The sequence below is a fragment of the Mustelus asterias genome, chromosome 6 (genome assembly GCF_964213995.1).
Source record: "Mustelus asterias chromosome 6, sMusAst1.hap1.1, whole genome shotgun sequence".
Classification (NCBI taxonomy): Eukaryota; Metazoa; Chordata; class Chondrichthyes; order Carcharhiniformes; family Triakidae; genus Mustelus; species Mustelus asterias.
The window spans coordinates 141,964,002-141,986,422 of NC_135806.1; the positions used below are offsets into that span (position 1 = coordinate 141,964,002).

At 45.1% G+C, this 22,421-nt stretch overlaps 1 protein-coding gene across 1 annotated transcript in view; it reads right to left on the reverse strand.

Moving 5' to 3' along the window:
• Positions 1 to 10,623, reverse strand: part of paip1 (poly(A) binding protein interacting protein 1) — a 45,166-nt gene extending 34,543 nt beyond the window's left edge. The window contains exon 1 of the mRNA XM_078215264.1: positions 10,249 to 10,623. Within this exon, the coding sequence (XP_078071390.1) occupies positions 10,249 to 10,564 (316 nt within the window). The 5' untranslated portion in view covers positions 10,565 to 10,623. The remainder of the gene's footprint in view (positions 1 to 10,248) is intronic.
• Positions 10,624 to 22,421: the final 11,798 nt, after the last annotated feature.

A 22,421-nucleotide genomic window follows, 5' to 3' on the forward strand; every position in this document is an offset into this window, starting at 1 on the left:
ATTGTTTCTTGCGCGCTATACAGACAAAGCATACCATTCACAGAGAAGGAAACGAGAGAGTGCAGAATGCAGTGTTACAGTCATAGCTAAGGTGTAGAGAAAGATCAACTTAGTGCAAACTAAGTCCATTCAAAAGTCTGACAGCAGCAGGGAAGAAGCTGTTCTTGAGTCGGTTGGTACGTGTCCTCAGACTTTTGTATCTTTTTCCCGACGAAAGAAGGTGGAAGAGAGAATGTCCGGGGTGTGGGGGTCCCTTATTATGCTGGCTGCTTTGCCGAGGCAGCGGGAAGTGTAGACAGAGTCAATGGATGGGAGGCTGGTTTGCGTGATGGATTGGGCTAAATTCACGACCTTTTGTAGATCCTTGCGGTCTTGGGCAGAGCAGGAGCCATACCAAGCTGTGATACAACCAGAAAGAATGCTTTCACTGGTGGCATCTGTAAAAGTTGGAGAGAGTCGTAGCTGACATGCCAAATTTCCTCAGTCTTCTGAGAAAGTAGAGGCGTTGGTGGGCTTTCTTAACTATGGGTCTTTTTCATAGTCAGCATGGGGGGAACCAGGACAGGAATTGCTGGACAGAATAGATCAATATCCACCTCGTTCTCCTTCCACCATGTTGGTAGTTAGTTGAAGGATACAACAATAAGAGTTATTGACTCATCATAATCTATCTCCATCAAGTAGTCCCACATTTCTATTTACACCCAATTAAAGAAGTTGGTCAAATGTGGTCAGAAACAGCCAAACTTTCCCCTCTGGTACGACAGTATTTAATTACTCAGACTAATTCACATATTTTAGACAGGTTTTCCACTCACTAACATAAAGTATACTTCTGGGAATGTTTCATAGAAACTGGAAGCAGGAGTAGGCCATTTGGCCCTTCGAGACTGCCCCACCATTCATCATGATCGTGGCCAATCATCGAATTCAATATCCTGATCTTCCCTTCCCCCCCATATCCCTTGATCCCTTTAGCCCCAAGAGCTATATTTAATTTCTTCTTGAAATCAGACAACGTTTTGGCCTCAAATCTGTGGAAGTGAATTCCATACATTCACCACCCTCTGGGTAAAGAAACTTCTCCTCACCTCAGTTCTAAAAGGTTTACCCCTTATCTTCAAACTATGACCTCTAGTTCTGGACTTCCCCACCATCGGGGACATTCTGAATCTGCCCCGTCTAATTCCTGTTAGAATTTTATAGGTTTCAATGGGATCCCTCTCACTCTTCTAAACTCCAGTGAATATAATCCTAACCGATTTAGTCTCTCCTCATATGACAGCTCTGCCATCCCAGGAATCAGCCTGGTAAGCCTTCGCTGCACTCCCTCTATAGCAAGGACATCCTTCCAGATAAGGGCATCAAAACTGCACACAATACTCCTGGCATGATGTCACCATAGAAAGCATTCTTTCTGGTTGTATCACAGCTTGGAATGGCTCCTGCTCTGCCCAAGACCGCAAGAATCGACAAAATGTCGTGAATGTAGCCCAATCCATCACGCGAACCAGCCTCCCATCCATTGAATCTATCTATACTTCCCACTGCCTCGGCAAAGCAGCCAGCATAATTAAGGATGACACACCCTGGACATTCTCTCTTCCACTTTCTTTCTTCAGGAAAAAGATACAAAAGTCTGAGGTCACGTACCAACCAACTCAAGAACAGTTTCTTCCCTGCTGCTGTCAGACTTTTGAATGGACTTACCTTGCATTAAGTTGATCTTTCTCTACACCCTAGCTATGACTGTAACACTACATTCTGCACTCCTTTCCTTCTCGATGAACGGTATGTTTTGTCTGTATAGCGTGCAAGAAAGAATACTTTTCACTGTATGATAATACATGTGACAATAATAAATCAAATCAAAACCAACACCATACACAACTGCAGCAAAACATCCCTATACCTCTACTCAAATGCTCTCGCTATGAAGGCCAACATGCCATTTGCCTACTTTACACGCTTACTTTCACCAACTGATGCATGAGGACACCAAGTTCTCCGAGTATCCACCTCTCAATTCATACCCATTCAAGTAATAATCTGTCTTCCTATTATTGCTACCAAAGTGGATAACCTCACATTTATCCACATTATACTGCATCTGCCATGCAGATGCCCACATACACAGCCTTTCCAAATCACACTGAAGCATCTCTGCATCCTCCTCACAGCTCACCCTCCAACCAACTTTGAATCTTCTGCAAATTTGGAGATAATACATTCAGTTCCCTCTTCCAAATCATTTATATATAATGTGAACAGTTGGGACCCTAGCACAAATCCCTGCGGAAACCCACTAGTCATTGCCTGCCAATCAGAAAAAGACCCATTTATGCCAACTCTTTGCTTCCTATCTGCTAACCAGCTTTCTATCCATCTCAAGACATTACCATGTACTTTAACTTTACACAGTAGTCTGTTATGTGAGGCCCTGTCAAAAGCCTTCTGAAAGTCTAAATAAACCACATTCATTGATTCACCTCGGTCAACTCTACTAGTTACATCCTCAAAAAATTCCAATAGATTTCAATTCAAATAGAAAGCACGAGTTCCCTTTTGTAAATCTGTGCTGACTTTGTCTGATTATACCACTGCCTTCCAAATGCTGAGTTATGAAATCCTTGATAATGGACTCCAGCAACTTCCCCAGTACCGACGTTAGGCTCACTGGTTTATACTTCCCTGTTTTCTCTCTACCTCCCTTTTTGAATAGCGGGCTTACGTTAGCTACCCTCCAATCTGTAGGAACTATTCCAGAGTCCAAAGAATTTTGGAAAATAACCACCAATAGATTTACTATTTCTGGGGCCACTTCCTTAAGTACGCTGAGATGAAGATTATCAGGATCTGGAGATTTATCCACCTTCAATCCCATCAATTTCCCCAAAACAATTTCTCTACTAATGCTGATTTCCTTCAGCTCCTCATTAAAACTAGTTTCGCTCAGAAGGTCTTTGCTTCTTTTATGTTCCTCTCGAAGACCCTGAACCATATATCTTCTGACGTTGAACTGAGCTGTCGTCATCTCTGCCAATGTAACCCAATGTCAGTTACTTTGGTGGTTGAGGTGCGATGAAGGGAGCTGCATTTAACATTTAGTGGCAATCCTTCATCTAATGGGAAGGTGCCTGGTTTCCAACTCAGGAGCTCCTTGAACTCAGTAATCGTACAGAGCATCCCATATCCTGATGGAGCTTTGCAGAGATTCGCCAAAGGAAGAAGCAATAACATCGTAATAAAAAAAGAGGTGCAAATACTCAGCAAGTCAAGTGGAGGAGAAACAGAACAAACTTTCCAGGTCAATGACCTTTCTTCAGAACATCCCAAAGATTTTTTTATTTTATTTGTTCATGGATGTGGGCATCGCTGCTTGGACCAGCATTTACAGCTCATTCCTGAGATGAATTAAAATTTAACCACATTGCTCAGGAATCACATGTTGGCCAGACCAGGACAACAGATTTCCTTCCCTAAAGGAGGAGTGAATCATATATAGGTTTTTACGACAACCACTTCATGATTATTAGACTTTTAATTCCAGATTTTTAAATTCGTCTTCCACCATCTGCCTTGGTGGGATTTGAACCCAGCTCTGGATTACTAGCCCAGTGACGATACCACTATGCCACTGCCTCCCCTTTATTAATCAATCAATAGCCAAACACAATCATACTCTCAGAATCAGACCTTATAACCAATGTCCCAGACATCAATACCAGCATTCCTGGGTAGGTCCTTCTCGGTCAGTGGGACAGGGCCAGATGAGATGGCAGCAAAGTGGTATACAGCTGGAAGGGAGATGCCCTGAGAATGCTCAACATGACATCTTATGGCAACAGATTAAAACAAGCAAGGACATCTCCTGCTGATTACCACCTCCCTCCGCTGATGAAGCAGCACTCCTCCATGTTTAGCACCACCTGGAGGAAGCAGTGAGGGTGGCAAGAGGACAGAATGTACTCTGCACTGGGGACTTCAACGTCCATCACCAAAGAGTGGCTCAGTATCACTACTGGCCAAGATGGTAGAGCCATGAAGGGCATATTTGTTAGACTGGGATCAGATCTAAGCCCTGCAGTCCTGCCACAACCAGTCGTGAATGGTTGTGGACAATCAACAACAGGAAGATGTGGTTCCACAATTATCCCATTCTCAAAGATGGGGGAGGCCAGCATATCAGTGCAAAAGACAAGGCTGAAGCATTTGCAGCAATTTTCAGCCAGAAGTGCTGAGTGGTTGGTCTATCTTGGCCTCCTCCAAAGGTCTCAAGTATCCAGGGTGCCAATCTTGAGCCAATTTGATTCACTCCACGTGATATGAACAAATGATTGAAGAGGATGGGTACTACAAAGGCTACGGACAACATTCCAGGAATAGTGCCGACTACCTGTGCTCCGCAAGCCAAGCTGTTCTGGTACAGCTGCAACACTGGCATCCACCTGATAAGTAGAAAATTGCCCAGCAATGCTCTAAAAAAGGACAAATCCCACCCAATCACCACCCAATCAGCTTTCTCTTGATCAAAGTGATGAAAGGTGTCATTGGCCGTGCTATCAGCCAACACTCACCACCTTCACTCTATAGAGAAGGGCAGTCTTTTTGAGTACATTCTGCCTCAACTATCACCCCATTCATTATCTCACCCATCTTCTCCATCTCGATCAATAGTTTGTCAGGATCTCTTCCTTAGTAAACATTTGATAAACAAAGTGCTCATTAAGCATTCCAGCCTTGTCCTGCGCCTCTTTGTCCCGAATGAACCCCACCAACCTACTAACATGCCTGTGGAAGTATTTCAGGTTTCTTTTTATGTCATCATTCCATTCTCAAATTCTCTTTTTGCCAATTTTACTTTCCTCTTCAGCTCCCCCCTCAACTTACTGCATTTTACCGAGTTTTCACTTTACCATTTCACCTAACACTCTCCTTTTTCGTTTCATTCTGTTCTCTATCCCACTTGTTATCCAAGGAGTCCTGGCTTTGGTTTCCTTACCTTTTCCCCTTGTGGGAATGTACTGAGCCTTACCTGACACACACACTCCTTAAAGATCACCCATTTTTCATCAGTTTTTGCTGTGGCTCAATTTTACCTTGCTCTCTCTCGTCCCATTGAACTTAGCCCTCTTCCAATTTAGAAGTTCTACTTTAGATTGCCCCTTACTCAACATTATCTGCTCCAGGAGCACACAGCTTGCAAATTTACTCTTTTAGTGCACCACGAGTCAGTTTGCCAGCTCATCAGTGAGAAAGCTGTCATGAAAAAAATACCTCAAAATAATCTAACCATCATTAGCTCCCAAGGTTGCACCTCAACATTCCTCCCATCTTCCCCAACATCCAAGAGAAACATCTCTCTACTCCTTCTCTTCCTCTACATTCCACTCTTACCTGACATTACCGACAGGTATCCATACACAACCCAGCTCCACCTCGTAATCTCTCTGCACTCCTCTATTCAGTGTAGTCAGATTGCTTATCTGACATTCCACTCTTTGGCGATCTACAATTTCCTTCTGCTAAATAGTGGGAAGAATGAAGAAATCGCACCACTGTTCCACACCATGACACAAACTGTTCTCATAGCGACTGCTTCAGGTTGAAGTCGATTTTGCGTAACCGTGGTATGCTAATTGATTCTGAGCTGTGATTATGACCCGAGCAAAAAGAGCATGGGTGTAATATCACGGACCTCCGCTCTAGTGTGGAATCACAGAACGCTTACAGATCAGAAGAGGCTATTCGGGCCATGGTGTTAATTCTGGTTCTCTGTAAGGGTAACTCAGCTAGTCTCACTCTTCTCCCTTCGGCCCTGCAAAATCCTTTCCCCAATTGAACCTGCCTCCCCGGGTGCATAAGCAGTCCATTCCCAATCCTAACCACGATCTGCATTTAAAAATTTTTTTTTTATGTCTCTCTCATTCTTGGACCAATTTTAAAATAGATACTGATTATTCACCCTTCCACTAACAGGAACAATTTATCTCTATTTTCTCTGTCCAAGCCCCAAGCGATCTTGAACATCTCTATGAAGCCTCTCAAAATGCCTTTGAAGATACCTGCCCGAATTTCACAAATCTCCCGCTTTCAGAAGTTTCTCATCCCTGGAGCCATTCTGGTAAATCTTTGCTGCACCCCTTCTAAGGTTTAGTGCTCAGAATTAGATCCAATACTCTAATTGATTCCAAGCTAGTTTTTTAAAGGCTCACTGTAACTTTCTGGCTTTTGTAATCTGTGACTCTACTTAGAAAGATGGAAGAACCACTTTCTCAAGCAGCCTTGTCACCTTCAATGAATTGTGCACAGTCCCTCTGTTCCTGCATGCCCTTTAGAAGTGTGTCCTTTGTTTCCTCATTCTTCCTACCAAAACGTTTCACTTCACATTTCTCTGCACTGAATTACATTTGCCAAGTGCCCATCCATTCCACCATCCTGTATTCTTTAAGTCGATCACTATTCCCGAGTCCACAACACTTCCAAATTTTGTGCTCCCTGCAAGTTTTGAAATTGTGCCTTGCACACTTACATCTAGGTCATTGATATACATCAAGAAAAGCAATGTTCCTCATACAGATCCCTTCCTCCAATCTGAAAAACAGCCATTCACCACAACTCAGTTTCCTGTCACTCAGCCAACGCTGTATCCCTGCTGCCACTGTCCCTTTTATTCCATGGGTTTTAACTTTGCTGACAAGCCTGTTGTGTGGTACTTTATCAAACAATGTATTTTCCATGGAAACTTTCTAGATTCAGTTGCTCTAATGTTCTTGGGACCTTCCACCGCTCTGTAAACCTCTTCTGCCTGCATCCGATCCCACACTATATCCCATCCATCACCACGTCCTCACTGACACACATCCACTCCAAGACTTCCGATTTAAATGTCACATCTTTGTAACTTGCACTAAATCTCCCAAACACTCCATATTGCCCAGCTATGGACTCTTGTGCAATTTTTCCACCATGCCCCATTATCGTTTGAGCCTTCAGTTGTCTAGGTCAAGCTCTGGAATTCTCTCCCTTAACCATTCTGCCTCTCCATTCAACTCTTCTCTTTTTTAGACCTTCCTTAAAACCCAACTCTTTGACTAAGCCTTCATTCAGCTCTCCTAAAATCTAAAGAGGTCACATAATTCAAGAAAGCATTGAGAAATCAATCACCCAATTCTTTTTCACAGCCACTATTACAGTCCAGCGAGTGCACTGACTACAGGCTGGGAACGTCTGCAAACTCTCAGATAGATTTAAAAAGTTCAATCCAACAGAGGACGAAACAAGCAAACAGCTAAACCAAGGCTTTGAGACCTCGAAATAGACACTTCAATTAAAGCATTAAAAGACACAAGAGAATGCGTAAATTTATTCATGTTGTGAAATATATTATTTTATTTTGGACATTAGGAATTTCAATAATGAGCAAAAATGGCAAGGCAAACATTTTAGCCAAAAGGTTTTAGGAGAAACTTGTTTACTTCATCAACAAACTATTAGCACATGTCCATGTCACATTAATATATCAAATATTTACATAGGAAATCTTACTTCAAACATTGACATTGATGTTAGATATGACAATGTGCACAGCATAAGCATTTTTTTTAAAAAAACAATAACACCAAACGTTAAGTGCAACTGAGTGCTGTACAACAGGTGAAGAGCTTTGGCGCCAAGTAATTCCTGTCACTTTGTTCCATCCTGAGTTTGTTTCCACATTTATAATGAAAACTGCAAATGACGACTGTTCCTACGCAACTGCACCCAGAAGATGCAGCAGAGTTCCCAATGGCAGGATTGTGCAGTTAACATTATACGACAAGTTTACATATAGACTGTAAATGTGGTCACAGCAGTTAATGTAATGGACACATAGGACTGAATAGACATATTCCCCAGTCCAAATGTCTCCCAGTCTGCTCTTCTGTAACCGCAGCTAATGGTGTCAGCCATGGTTCAATGAGTACCACTCTCCCCTCTAATTCAGAAAACCATGGGTTCCCTAATCTAGAGCACAAAATCTAGGCTGACATTCTCACCATATTTCAGGAGCCATTAAACCAAAGCCCACGCTGCCCTCTTAGGCGGATGAAAAAGTTCCCATGGCCCGATATGTGAGAAGGGTTCTTCCCCAAGCGCTGCTGTTTGTGGGGCTCGCTGTGTACAAATTCAAATGGTGCTTCACCAGATGCAAAGCACTTGGGATGTTCTTTATTAAGGTCAAGTTTAAAAAGCGTTTTAAGCAAAATTATTTGAGCAACAGAAGTTAACTGACATTATTTACCGGTTTCAAACTTATGTTTTTATAAACTGCAGAGTGCATTTGAAATTCATTCATGAAAAGTTACTTCAGTGACAGTTGACAAGATGTTTGAGCTATATAGCTATATACTGGTGTATATTCACATTAATTTACCCAAATACTCAACAATGAGTGGCCTATTGAAATAAATTACCTGCAGATATTTAATCATGCAGCTGAATATCTAACAATATACCCATGATAATATAGTCATCTTAATGTCAGTAGTGGGAGAACTTTTGAGACACAATGATGCAGGAAAACACTGGTCAATATATGACAACAAACATGCATTTATTAAAGGTAAACTTATGGCTAACTTGATTGAATTATTTAATGAAGCAATAGAAGGGTGGATGGGGAGTATATTGATGTGTGTAGAGATTTTGGAAAGACCATTGATAAAGTACGACATCACAGTTGTCAGAAAAATTAGAGTGCACTGAATTAAAGAGACAGCAGCAGTGTGGATTTAAATTAGCTAAGAAGCAGAGAGGAAGGCACATTGGTGAAGGATTGTTCTTCAGACTGCATGGAAGTATGCAATGGTGTGCCCCCACAACTGGCATTAGGACTACCCTTTTTAATATATATTAACAGCCTGTATTTGGATATACAGAGCACCAACATAGCAAGTAAACAGAGAGGCTAGTAACATACTTGAGGACATGGACAAATTGGAATTTTAAAAATTACTTTGTGGGACATGGGTGTCACTTGGTAGCCAACATTTATTGCCCATTCCCTAATTGCCCAAGGGCAGTTAAGGGTCAATCACATTGCTGTGGCTCTGGAGGCACAAGTAGGCCAGACCAGGCAAGGACAGCAGACTTCCTTCCCTAAGGGACATTAGCGAACCAGATGGGTTTTTCTGACAATTGACAATGGTTTCATTATCATAAGTAGATTCATAATTCCAGATTTTAAAAAAATTCACAATTCCACCATCTGCAGTGGCGGGATTTGAACTGGGGTCCCCAGAACATTAGCTGAGTTTCTGGATTAATAGTCCAGCAAAATCCATGTAATAGTCCAGCAATATCCATGGGCGGAACAGTGGCACTGCTGCCTTACAGTGAAAGAGAACTAGGTTCAATTCCGACACCAGGTCACTGTCTGTGTGGAGTTTGCACGTTCTCTCTGTCTCTGCACGAGTTTCCTCTGGGTGCTCTGGTTTCCTCCCAGTCCAAAAATATGCGGGTTAGGTGGATTGGCCATGGGAAGTTACCCCTTAGTGTCAGGGAGATTAGCAGGGTGAATACGTGGGACTATGGGGATAGGGCCTGGGTGGGATTGTTGTCGGTGCAGGCTTGATGGACTGAATGGCCTCCTTCAGCATTGTAAGGATTCTATGATTCTAATAATCACTAGGCTATCGCCTCCCCGTAAAATTCAATGCACCTGAACCCTCAACACATTCCCCAGATATGAATGTACCTGATTAGATTCTCCAGATATTAATGGATATTAATGTTCTTGATTCTAACCGTCACCTGGATATTACTACAACTAAAACTCTTACAGCATGTATATGTGTATATAAAATATTAACATACCTAAATCCCTTATAGTCTCTCAAGATTCTAAGTTGCATGGATATAAATGCACCTGAACAACATGGAATCTCTACAGATTCTGTACATTAACCAGATATCAATGCACCTTATAATCAGCTGATGAAGGGTCACCCTGACTCAAAACATTGCTTCTATTCTCTCTCCACTCTTGCTGTCCGCCCTGAGATTTTACAGCATTTTGTTTTTGTTCAAGATTCCAGCATCCGCAGTAGTTTGTTTTTATCAATGTATTTTAGCCTCTTACAGCCTCTATAGATTCTATACATTCCCTGGATTTGACGAACTCCCCACAGATTTATAGAGATGTACCTGCCTCTCCCTATAGATTCTATACGTTACCTGGCTGTACATACATCTATAGGCCTTTACCTGAGTACTCGGCAGCGGGCGGGCTGCTCCGGGGCTGCCTCAGCGGTTCCTGCTGCTGGATGCCGCTCTTCACATGGACCCCGTTGCCCTGCACGATAGCCGCCCCGTTGGCGGTGCCGACTCCGGCCGCCAACCCCAGGCCAGGCCCAGGCCCCGGGCCGGCGCACAGCCCGTTCTCCTGCGCTCCGTCCCCGTGTCCCTGGGCGCGGCCGCCGGGGCCCGGGGCCTGCGGGGTGGGAGCAACGCCGAAACCCCGGCCTCGGCCGCGACCCGCTCCCGGCGCCCGGTCGAAAGCGGTGGGTTTGCCGCCCTCCATCGTCCGTTACCGTTCAGCGCCTCCACTTCCGGCGGAAGTGGCTCGCGCCCCGAGGCCCCGCCCCCCCCGGGGCCGCATCCGGTTCAAAACAAAACAACCGGAAGTGCGCAACAATCCCGGCAACCGCCGCACCGGCACTTCCGGCGGCCGGCGCCAAGGAGTGAACACAGCAGGTCCTCCCAGCCCCGCCCCCGGCCCTCCTAGCCCCGCCCCCCGGTCCTCCTAGCCCCGCCCCCCGGTCCTCCTAGCCCCGCCCCGCCCCCTGTCCACCCAGCCCCGACCCCCTGGCCTCCCAGCTCCCCCATCCCCCCCATCCCCCCCTCCTCACTACTGACCCTCTGACAGTGCAGCACTCCCTCAATACTGACCCTCTGACAGTGCGGCACTCACTCAGTACTGACCCTCTGACAGTGCGGCACTCCCTCAGTACTGACCCTCTGACAGTGCGGCACTCCCTCAGTACTGACCCTCTGACAGTGCGGCACTCCCTCGGTACTGACCCTCTGACAGTGCGGCACTCCCTCACTACTGACCCTCTGACAGTGCGGCACTCCCTCACTACTGACCCTCTGACAGTGCAGCATTCCCTCGGTACTGACCCTCTGATAGTGCGACACTCCCTCACTACTGACCCTCTGACAGTGCGGCACTCCCTCACTACTGACCCTCTGACAGTGCAGCATTCCCTCGGTACTGACCCTCTGACAGTGCGACACTCCCTCAGCACTGACCCTCTGACAGTGCAGCATTCCCTCGGTACTGACCCTCTGACAGTGCGACACTCTCTCAGCACTGACCCTCTGACAGTGCGGCACTCCCTCAGCACTGACCCTCTGACAGTGCGGCACTCCCTCAGCACTGACCCTCTGACAGTGCGACACTCCCTCAGCACTGATCCTCTGACGGTGTGGCACAACCTCAGTACTGACCTTCTGACAGTGCGGCACTCCCTCAGTACTGACCCTCTGACAGTGCGGTACTCTCTCAGTACTGACCCTCTGACAATGCGGCACTCTCTCAGTACTGACCCTCTGACAATGCAGCACTCTCTCAGTACTGACCCTCTGACAGTGCGGCACTCCCTCAGTGCTGACCCTCTGACAGTGCGGCATTCCCTCAGCACTGACCCTCTGACAATGCAACACTCCCTCAGTACTGATCCTCTGACAGTGCAGCACTCCCTCAGTACTGACCCTCTGACAGTGCAGCACTCCATCAGTACTGACCTTCTGACAGTGCAGCACTCCCTCAGTACTCAGGTTGAGGACAGCACATAAATTAAAGAGAGTTTATCAGTAATCCGAGTATCAGACAGATTAGGCAAAAGCAAGACTAAGAGCGAGGGAATCCCAGATTAAACTGCATTTATTTCAATGCAACGGGCCTGACGGGAAGGCAGATGAACTCAGGGGGTGGGGGGGCGTCAGTAATCTTGTGGGGGTGGGGCAGTGTCTGTGGCGGCCAGGGGGAGGCATTATCCGGCCCGGGCGCGATGTAGCAGGGGAGCCGCATTCTATCATTTGTTTCTGCGCATGTGCAGTTGGAGGCACTGATTGGAGCTGCAGAGTTTCATAAGAACACAAGAACATAAGAAATAGGAGCAGGAGTAGGCCATCTAGCCCCTCGAGCCTGCCCTGCCATTCAATAAGATCATGGCTGATCTGAAGTGGATTAGTTCCACTTACCCGCCTGATCCCTATAACCCCCAATTCCCTTACCGATCAGGAATCCATCTATCCGTGATTTAAACATATTCAACGAGGTAGTCTCCACCACTTCAGTGGGCAGAGAATTCCAGAGATTCACCATCCTCTGAGAGAAGAAGTTCCTCCTCAACTCTGTCCTAAACTGACCCCCCTTTATTTTGAGGCTGTGCCCTCTTGTTCTCGTTTCCTTTCTAAGTGGAAAGAATCTCTCCACCTCTACCCTATCCAGCCCCTTCATTATCTTATAGGTCTCTATAAGATCCCTCCTCAGCCTTCTAAATTCCAACGAATACAAACCCAATCTGCTTAGTCTCTCCTCATAATCAACACCCCTCATTTCTGGTATCAACCTGGTGAACCTTCTCTGCACTCCCTCCAAGGCCAATATATCCTTCCACAAATAAGGGGACCAATACTGCACACAGTATTCCAGCTGCGGCCTCACCAATGCCCTGTACAGATGCAGCAAGACATCTCTGCTTTTATATTCCGTCCCCCTTGCGATATAGGCCAACATCCCATTTGCCTTCTTGATCACCTGTTGCACCTGCAGACTGGGTTTTTGCGTCTCATGTACAAGGACCCCCATGTCCCTCTGCACAGCAGCATGTTGTAATTTCTTTCCATTTAGATAATAATCCAATTTGCTATTATTTCTTCCAAAGTGAATAACCTCGCATTTGTTAACGTTATACTCCATCTGCCAGATCCTCGCCCACTCACTCAGCCGGGTGTGTTAAGCCCCGCCCACAGGCTTGTACAGTGCGATTCGGAATCGCTGATATTTTTGCAGGCAGAGTGCGTATGCAGGTGCCTGAGAACGGGTCTAAAAGTCAGATCTGAAACACTCCCAGTTTCAAGTAGGAATAGGTAGGAAAAGGGATGAGGTCCTGAAGTGTGAATATAGAGAGTTAGGCAGAAGGCTAACGTGCAGGACCTCGAAGGTAGTAATTTCTGGACTACTGCCGCTGCCACGTGCTAGTGAGAGTGGGAATAGGAAGATTAGGCAGATGAATGCGTGGCTTGAGAGCTGGTGCAGGGGGCAGGGATTTAGATTTTTGGATCATTGGGATCTTTTCTGGGGAAGGGCTGATCTGTTCAAGAGGGACGGGTTACACCTGAACTGGAGGGGAACTAACATCCGGGCGGGGAGATTTGCTAGAGCCACTCAGGAGGGTTTAAACTAGTTTGGCAGGGGGGTGGGATCCAAAGCAGTAGGGAGATAGAAGAGAAGTTTGAGGTCAGCACAGAAGTTAAAGATAACACATTAATTAGTAAAGGCAGTGTCAGTAATCCTAGTACCAGACAGATCAGGCAAAAGCAAGACAGAGAGCAAGGGAAGTCCAGGTTAAACTGCATTTATTTCAATGCAAGGGGCCTGACGGGCAAGGCAGATTAACTCAGGGGGTGGGGCGGGGGGGTGCATAAGGGGTCAGTAATCTTGTGGGGGTGGGGCAGTGTCCGTGGGACTGGGATAGTATCGCAATTACTGAAACATGGCTAAGGGAGGGACAGGACTGGCAGCTCAATGTTCCAGGGTACAGATGCTATAGGAAAGATAGAACAGGAGGTAAGAGAGAAGGGGGAGTTACACTTTTGATTAGGGAAAACATCACGGCCGTACTGAGAGGGGATATATCCGAGGGTTCGGCCACTGAGTCTATATGGGTAGAACTGAGAAATAAGAAGGGGGAAATCACTTTGATAGGGTTGTACTATAGGTCCCCAAATAGTCTGTGGGAAATTGAGGAGCAAAACAAGTGTGGAATACAAAGAAAGTAGAAAGAAACTTAAGCAAGGAGTATGGAGGGCTAAAAGGGGTCACGAAAAAGCATTGGCCAGCAGGATTAAGGAAAATCCCAAGGCTTTTCATACATATATAAAGAGCAAGAGGGTAGCCAGGGAGGGGGTTGGCCCACTCAAGGACAAGGGAGGGAATCTATGCTTGGAGCCAGAGGAAATGGGCGAGGTATTAAATGAATACTTTGTGTCAGTATTCACCATAGAGAAGGACTTGGTGGATGATGAGTTTGGGAAAGGATGTGTGGTTAGTTTGAGTCATGTTGACATCAAAAAGGAGGTATTGGGGTTCTTGAGAAACATTAAGGTAGACAAGTCCCCAGAATACTGAGAGAGGCAAGGGAGGAAATTGCTGGGGCCTTGAGAGAAATCTTTGTATCCTCATTGGCTACAGGAGAGGTAAACACAGTAAGAAGTCTCACAACACCAGGTTAAAGTCCCAACAGGTTTATTTGGTAGCAAAAGCCACTAGCTTTCGGAGCGCTGCTCCTTCGTCAGGTGGAGTGGGAGTTCTATTCACAAACAGGGCATATAAAGACACAAACTCAATTTACAAAATAATGGTTGGAATGCGAGTCTTTACAGGTAATCAAGTCTTAAAGGTACAGACAATGTGAGTGGAGAGAGCGTAAAGGTACAGACAATGTGAGTGGAGAGAGCGTAAAGGTACAGACAATGTGAGTGGAGAGAGCGTAAAGGTACAGACAATGTGAGTGGAGAGAGCGTAAAGGTACAGACAATGTGAGTGGAGAGAGCGTAAAGGTACAGACAATGTGAGTGGAGAGAGCGTAAAGGTACAGACAATGTGAGTGGAGAGAGCGTAAAGGTACAGACAATGTGAGTGGAGAGAGCGTAAAGGTACAGACAATGTGAGTGGAGAGAGCGTAAAGGTACAGACAATGTGAGACAGGAGAGGTCCCAGAGGATTGGAGAATAGCCAATGTTGTTCCTTTGTTTAAGAAGGGTAGCAAGGATAATCCAGGTAATTACAGGCCGCTAAGCTTTACACCAGTGGTAGGGAAATTATTGGAGAGGATTCTTCGAGACAGGATTTATTCCCACTTGGAAATAAGTGGACGTATTAGTGAGAGGCAAGATGGTTTTGTGAAGGGGAGATCGTGTCTCATGAACTTGATCGAGTTTTTCGAGGAAGTGACGAAGGTGATTGATGAGGGTAGGGTAGTGGATGTTGTCTACATGGACTTCAGTAAGGCCTTTGACAAGGTCCTTCATGGCAGACTGGTGCAGAAGGTGAAGTCGCATGGGATCAGAGGTGAGCTGGCAAGGTGGATACAAAACTGGCTCGGTCAAAGAAGACAGAGGGTAGCAGTGGAAGGGTGCGTTTCTGAATGGAGGGCTGTGACAAGTGGCATTCCTCAGGGATCAGTGCTGGGACCTTTGCTGTTTGTAATATATATATAAATGATTTGGAGGAAAATGTAACTGGATTGATTGGTAAGTTTGCGGAAGACACAAAGGTTGGTGGATTTGGGGATAGCGATGAGGACCATCAGAGGATACAGCAGGATGTAGATCAGTTGGAGACTTGGGCGGAGAGATGGCAGATGGAGTTTAATCCGGACAAATGTGAGGTAATGCATTTTGGAAGGTCGAATACAGATAGGAAATACACAGTAAATGGCAGAACCCTTAAGAGTATTGACAGGCAAAGGGATCTGGGTGTACAGGTATACAGGTCACTTAAAGTGGCAATGCAGGTGGAGAAGGTAGTCAAGAAGGCATACGGCATGCTTGCCTTCATCGGCCGGGGCATTGAATTTAAAATTTGGGAAGTCGTTGCAGCTTTATAGAACCTTAGTTAGGCCGCACTTGGAATATAGTGTTCAATTCTGGTCGCCACACTACCAGAAGGATGTGGAGGCTTTGGAGAGTGTTCAGAAAAGATTTACCAGGATGTTGCCTGGCATTAGCTGTGAGGAGAGGTTGGAGAAACTTGGTTTGTTCTCACTGAAACAACAGAGATTGAAGGGTGATCTGATAGAAGTCTGCAAGATGATGAGAGACATGGACAGAGATAGTCAGAAGCTTTTTCCCAGGGTGGAAGAGTCAGTTAGTAGGGGGCATAGGTTTAAGGTGCGAGGGGCAAGGTTTAAACGAGATGTACGAGGCAGATTTGTTACACAGAGAGGAGTGGGTGCCTGGAACTCGTTGCCGGGGGAGGTAGTGGAAGCGGATACGGTAGTGACTTTTAAGGGGCGTCTTGACAAATACATGAATAGGATGGGAATAGAGGGATATGGTCCCTTGAAGGGTAGGGGGTTTTAGTTCAGTCGGGCCGCATGGTCGGTGCAGGCTTGGAGGGCCAAATGGCCTGTTCCTGTGCTGTAATTTTCTTTGTTCTTTGTTTGTTCTTGAGATTACAAATAGCTCCAAGAAAAATAGGGTGGTAATAGTAGGGGATTTTAATTTTCCCAACATTGACTGGGATAGCCATAGTATTAGAGGGTTGGATGGAGAGAAATTTGTTAAGTCTGGTCAGGAGGAATTTCTCATTCAGTTTGTGGATGGCCCGACTGGAGAGGGGGCAAGACTTGACCTCCTCTTGGGAAATAAGGAAGGGCAGGTGACAGAAGTGTTAGTGAGGGATCACTTTGGGACCAGTGATCATATGGAGAGTGATTGGTCTGGCCCAAAAGTTAAAATTCTAAATTGGGGCAAGGCCAATTTTGATGGTATGAGGCAGGAACTTTCAAAAGTTAATTGGGGGAGTCTGTGGGAAGACAAAGGGACGTCTGGTAAGTGGCACGCTTTCAAAAGTGTGTTAACCAGGGTTCAGGGTAAACACATTAGAGTGAAAGGCAAGGCTGGCAGAAGTAGGGAACCCTGGATGACTCGGGACATTGAGGCCCTGCTCAAGAAGAAGAAGGAAGCACATGACATGAATAGGCAGCTGGGATCAAGTGAATCCCTCGAAGGGTAAAGTGGGTGTAGGAGTAGAGTTCAGAGAGAAATCAGGAGGGCAAAAAGGGGACACGAGATTGTTTTGGCAGATAAGGCAAAGGAGAATCCAAAGAGCTTCTACAAATACATAAAGGGCAAAAGAGTAACAAGGGAGAGAGTAGGGCCTCTTAAGGATCAACAAGATCATCTATGTGCGGATCCATTAGAGATGAGTGAGATCCTAGATGAATATTTCTCATCAGTATTTACTGTTGAGAAAAGCATGGATGTTAGGGAACTTGGGGAAATAAATAATGATGTCTTGAGGAGTGTACATATAACAGAGAAAGAGGTGCTGGAAGTCTTAAAGTGCATCTCGGTAGATAAATCCCTGGGACCTGATGAAGTGTATCCCAGGACATTGTGGGAAGCGAGGGAGGAAATTGCGGGTCCCCTAGCAGAGATAGTCACGGGTGAGGTGCCTGTAGATTGGAGGGTGCCAAATGTTGTGCCTTTGTTTAAAAAGGGCTCCAGGGAAAAGCATGGGAACTACAGGCCAGTGAGCCTCACATCTGTGGTGGGTAAGTTGTTGGAAGGTATTTTGAGAGACAGGGTCTACAGGCATTTAGAGACGCAAGGATTGATTAGGGACAGTCAGCATGGCGAGTGGATAGTGGTGAGATTTATGACTCTAGTTCGCTAGATTACACTCTTTACTACAGTTATAGGTCTGCAGCTGATATCTCAGACATGTACAAACATGCAAGCAGATGCTTGAATGACTTAAGTACCTGACAGTGTATATATTCCGTGCTCCGTGCTAGTGTTCCAGTAATCTGCTACTTACCAATAAAAGCTAGCCGCAGCACCAAGTGAATTTGCATTGCTAAAACATTGACATATTTTTGGGACATCAATCCTTGGCTCTTACAACAACCAATTGCATTTATATAACTCATGGACTGTGTACAAACATCCCAAGGCATTTCACTGAGAAACAAGTAAACAGATAGAACCACAGAATCCCTGCGGTGCACAAGGAGGCCATTTGGCCCCTTGAGTCTGCACTGCCTCTCCGAAACAGCATCTTACCCAAGCCCAGGCCCACCCCATCCCTGTAACCCTACACATTTACCATAGCTAATCCACCTAACCTAATCTTTGGACGCTAAGGAGCAATTTATCATGGCCAATTCAACTAGCCCGCACATCTTTGGACTGTGGATGGAAACTGGAGCACCCGCAGAAAACCCATGCAGACACAGGGAGAACATGCAGACTCCGCACAGACAGTGACCCAAGGCTAGTATAGAAGCTGGATCCCTGGTGCTCGCTGTGAGGCAGCAGTGCTGACCACTATGTCACTGGACGAAGAAAATATATAAGAGGTTACAGAAGGCCTGAACTTTAAGGTGGTTTTAAAGGAGGAGATGGAGAAGTGAAGAGGTTTAGAAGGAATCTGAGTGTGGGGTCTGTCAATGCCTTATTAATTACATTGTTAGGGTTTAATGGTAATTACATGGTTAAATAGCTGATGGGTAGTTTGTTTTGTGCTAAACAGTATTATTGGGGATAGCTAGGACACTGGGTTTGGAGGTCCAGACAGTGGGTGGTTGAGTTGAGACGGCCATCCGACCCAACTGTCTGCACCTCTTCCATGGCTATATTTGTAGTTTGGTGTCCCTGGATTGGGAGCATGTGGTGTCCGCTGGTACCCTTGAGGCCTTCTGTGACTGGTGGGCACCTGTTATGATGATGGAGAAAACACCCTGGACTTATACACATAAATATTGGACTTTAAAAAGACCTGAGTTTTAGATTTTTAAAGGACACACAGTGAATGTATGGAAAGACACGACAGAAATGGCTGTAGCGTGTTTATCTGACGAACAATGGAACTCCTCCCTGTGGTTCCAGACAAGGTAATTCTAAAAGAATCAAAAGAATGATCACCATCTCCAGTAAAGATAAAGGTTCATATTGGCTATCTCATCTCAAAGATCCTGGATATAATTGCCTAGGCAGACGAGTGGACTCCAGTTCGAATACACAAAGACAGGAGTTAATGACTAGCTGAGAATGCTGCCTAGTGTCTGCCTGTCTGTGTGTGTGTGTGTGTGCTGTGAGAAGTTTGCCACACTGAAAAGCATACAGAAATCAAGGCAGGGCCCCTGCAGTAATAGTCAGCTTTTTGCAGAAATTTTTGAAACTCTCACTCTGACTGTGAAAGTTGATCAGCCAGCAGAATGATTGCAACTAGAAAAAGAACTGAAGTCTCTTGACTGAACTACAGAATACCTAAACCTTAGAGGATCAACTATTTGTCAGCAGAAGTCAACTATTGGAATCAACCTGCATCGGAACACAATGTGCCATCATCTCCTCCTCGCAACACAAGGACTGTTCCATATTACTTTCATTTGTATTTACTTACTATTGGACTCAAATGGTGTGAATGTAGATGCATGTATTTTATCATTTCTCCTTACCTTTTATTCATTAATAAACCAACTCTTTCTTAACTCAAGAAAGCCTGGTTAAATTGGCTCCATTTTTAAACATAATTATTGGGTCTGGAAAAGGTATCCAAGGGAAAGGAACTTTGTTAGATTAAACCTTTATTGTTACCAGCAGAGGGTAGGCTGACTAAAGATATGGAAGTCATGATGTGGAGATGCCGGCGTTGGACTGGGGTAAACACAGTAAGAAGTTTAACAACACCAGGTTAAAGTCCAACAGGTTTATTTGGTAGCAAAAGCCACACAAGCTTTCGGAGCTCTAAGCCCCTTCTTCAGGTGAGTGGGAATTCTGTTCACAAACAGAGCATATAAAGACACATATAAAGATAATTGAGTCTGTGTCTTTATATGCTCTGTTTGTGAACAGAATTCCCACTCACCTGAAGAAGGGGCTTAGAGCTCCGAAAGCTTGTGTGGCTTTTGCTACCAAATAAACTTGTTGGACTTTAACCTGGTGTTGTTAAACTTCTTACTAAAGATATGGAGCCAATCATTCCTCCTCACCTGGTTTGTAACAATTTTGGAGGGTATCCCAGCCAGTCAGTGACAAATTGAGGGGTCTCACGCTGATCAACAATTTTGGGGAACCTCACCTGGGGCTGGTCGTAACACACCTCAGAAGATGGAGTGCATTCGTAGCCCCAGAATGACATTTTAATTTTGTTTATTAAGTTTCCTTTCAATCTTTATCCTTTTGTTAAAGTGTCCCTCCAAGGGGATGTTTTCCATTTTAATTACTTTAGAACAAAGAACAGTACAGCACAGGTGCGGGCCCTTCGGCCCGCCAAGCCTGCACTGATTATGATGCCTGCCGAAACTAAAACCGTGTGCTCTTCCAGAGTCCGTACCCTTCCATTCCCATCCTATTCATGTATTCATCTAGATGCCTCTGAAATGCCGCTATCATATCTGCTCCCACCACTTCCCCGGGCAGCGCATTCCAGACATTCACCACGTTCTGTGTAAAAATGTATTGATTTGTTTTAAAAGAGTAACACTGGGGTGGGTTGAAGTCATGTTGACCGTGAACTAAGCCAATAAACTCTCTCCTGTAAAGAAAGCAGTTGTGTCTTAGCTTTAGCTTTACCAAGTCGCGTGGATCCGAGTAATAGGGCCGAGGCAGCTGAAGACATGATTCTTTCTGATAGAGCAAAGGAAGAGAGTTGGATGCTGGAAGGATGGGTTGTCGAGCTGAAGGAATTTACAGAGCTAGGAAGGGTAACGTTTATGAAGAGACTACAAATCCTATTCTCTGTTTTAATCTCCTCCACTTTGCGGGTCAGTTATGAGCTTGTTTTGCGTCACAAATGAAGACCAATTTTACTCGTGTTTTCGATCTCTTTGTTCAAAAACACTCTTCAGTGTTTTTCTTCACTATATATTCTCATTCCATGCTTTGTCTCCCTAAATATATTGCCTCACACTTAACCGCGTTAAATTTCATCTTCCACCAGCCTTTCTATTGTTTCTGACCTATATCTGTCTTCAATCCTGTTTGAGTTTGATCTCTAGGGTACATCATCACTTCCAGCCCATATCCAATTCAAGCAACCCACATTGATCCTTATTCTGTTAACTGGGACGTAACCATTTTTTATCCATGCTGCTACATTCCATCTTATACTAAACACTCAGGTTTTTTCTAAACAATCTTGACAAACATATCTTGCCTTGAACTAGTTCACTATTCTTAATTATCCTTTACATTTTTAAATTACAAACTCTAAAGTGCCAACTTTAACATAAAATATAATTGATTGAAAATAAAAGCACTGAATCTGACAAGAACAGGGCAAAGTGCTCAAGGCAGGGCTGAGCTTCCCACCATCTTAAGGTCAGAAATCTGGATATTTGTTGATAATTGCACAACGTTCTGCACCATTCGCAACTTCTCAGATATTGAAGCAGTCCATGTCCAAATGGAGCAAGACCTGGACAATATCCAGGCTTGGGAATGATAAGTGGTGAGTTACATTTGTGCCACACAACTGTCAGGCAATGACCAATTGCAACAAGAAAGAATCTAAACATTTTCCCTTGACATTCAATGGCATTACCATTGCTGAATCCCTCACGATCAACATCCTGAGGCTAACCATTGACAGAAACTGAACTGAACTAGCCATATAAATATTGTGGTTTACAAGAAAGCCTGTCCGCCATCTACAAGGTACAAGTCAGCAGTGTGATGGAATACTCTCCATCTGCCTGGAAAACAGCTTCAACAAGATTCAAGAAGCTTTACACAATCCAGAGCAAAGCAACCGTCTTGATCAGCATACCATCCACCCACTTAAATAGGTGCAGGAGTCTAGAACTAGGGGTCATAGTTTGAGGACAAGGGGTAAACCTTTTAGAGCAGAGATGAGGAGATATTTCTTCACCCAGAGAGTCGTAAATCTGTGAAAATAGTTGAGGTCAAAACATTTTGTGATTTTAGCTCTTGGGGCTAAAGGGATCAAGGGATGTGGGGGGAAGAACAAAGAGAACAAAGAACAAAGGCCCTCCAAGCCCGCACCGACCATGCTGCCTGACTTAACTAAAACCCCCTACTCTTCCGGGGATCATATCCCTCTATTCCCATCCTATTCATGTCTTTGTCCAGACGCCCCTTAAAAGTCATTACCGCATCCACTTCCATTACCTCCCCCGGCAACGAGTTCCAAACACCCACCATCCTCTGTGTAAAAAATCTGCCTCGTACATCTCCTTTAAACCTTGCCCCTCGCACCTTAAACCTGTGCCCCCTAGTAATTGACTCTTCCACCCTGGGAAAAAGCTTCTGATGTTCCACTCTGTCCATGCCTCCGTAATCTTGTAGACTTCTATCAGGTCACCTCTCAACCTCTGTCGTTCTATTGAGAACAAACCAAGTTTCTCCAACCTCTCCTCAAAGCTACTGCCCTCCATACCAGGCAACATCCTGGTAAA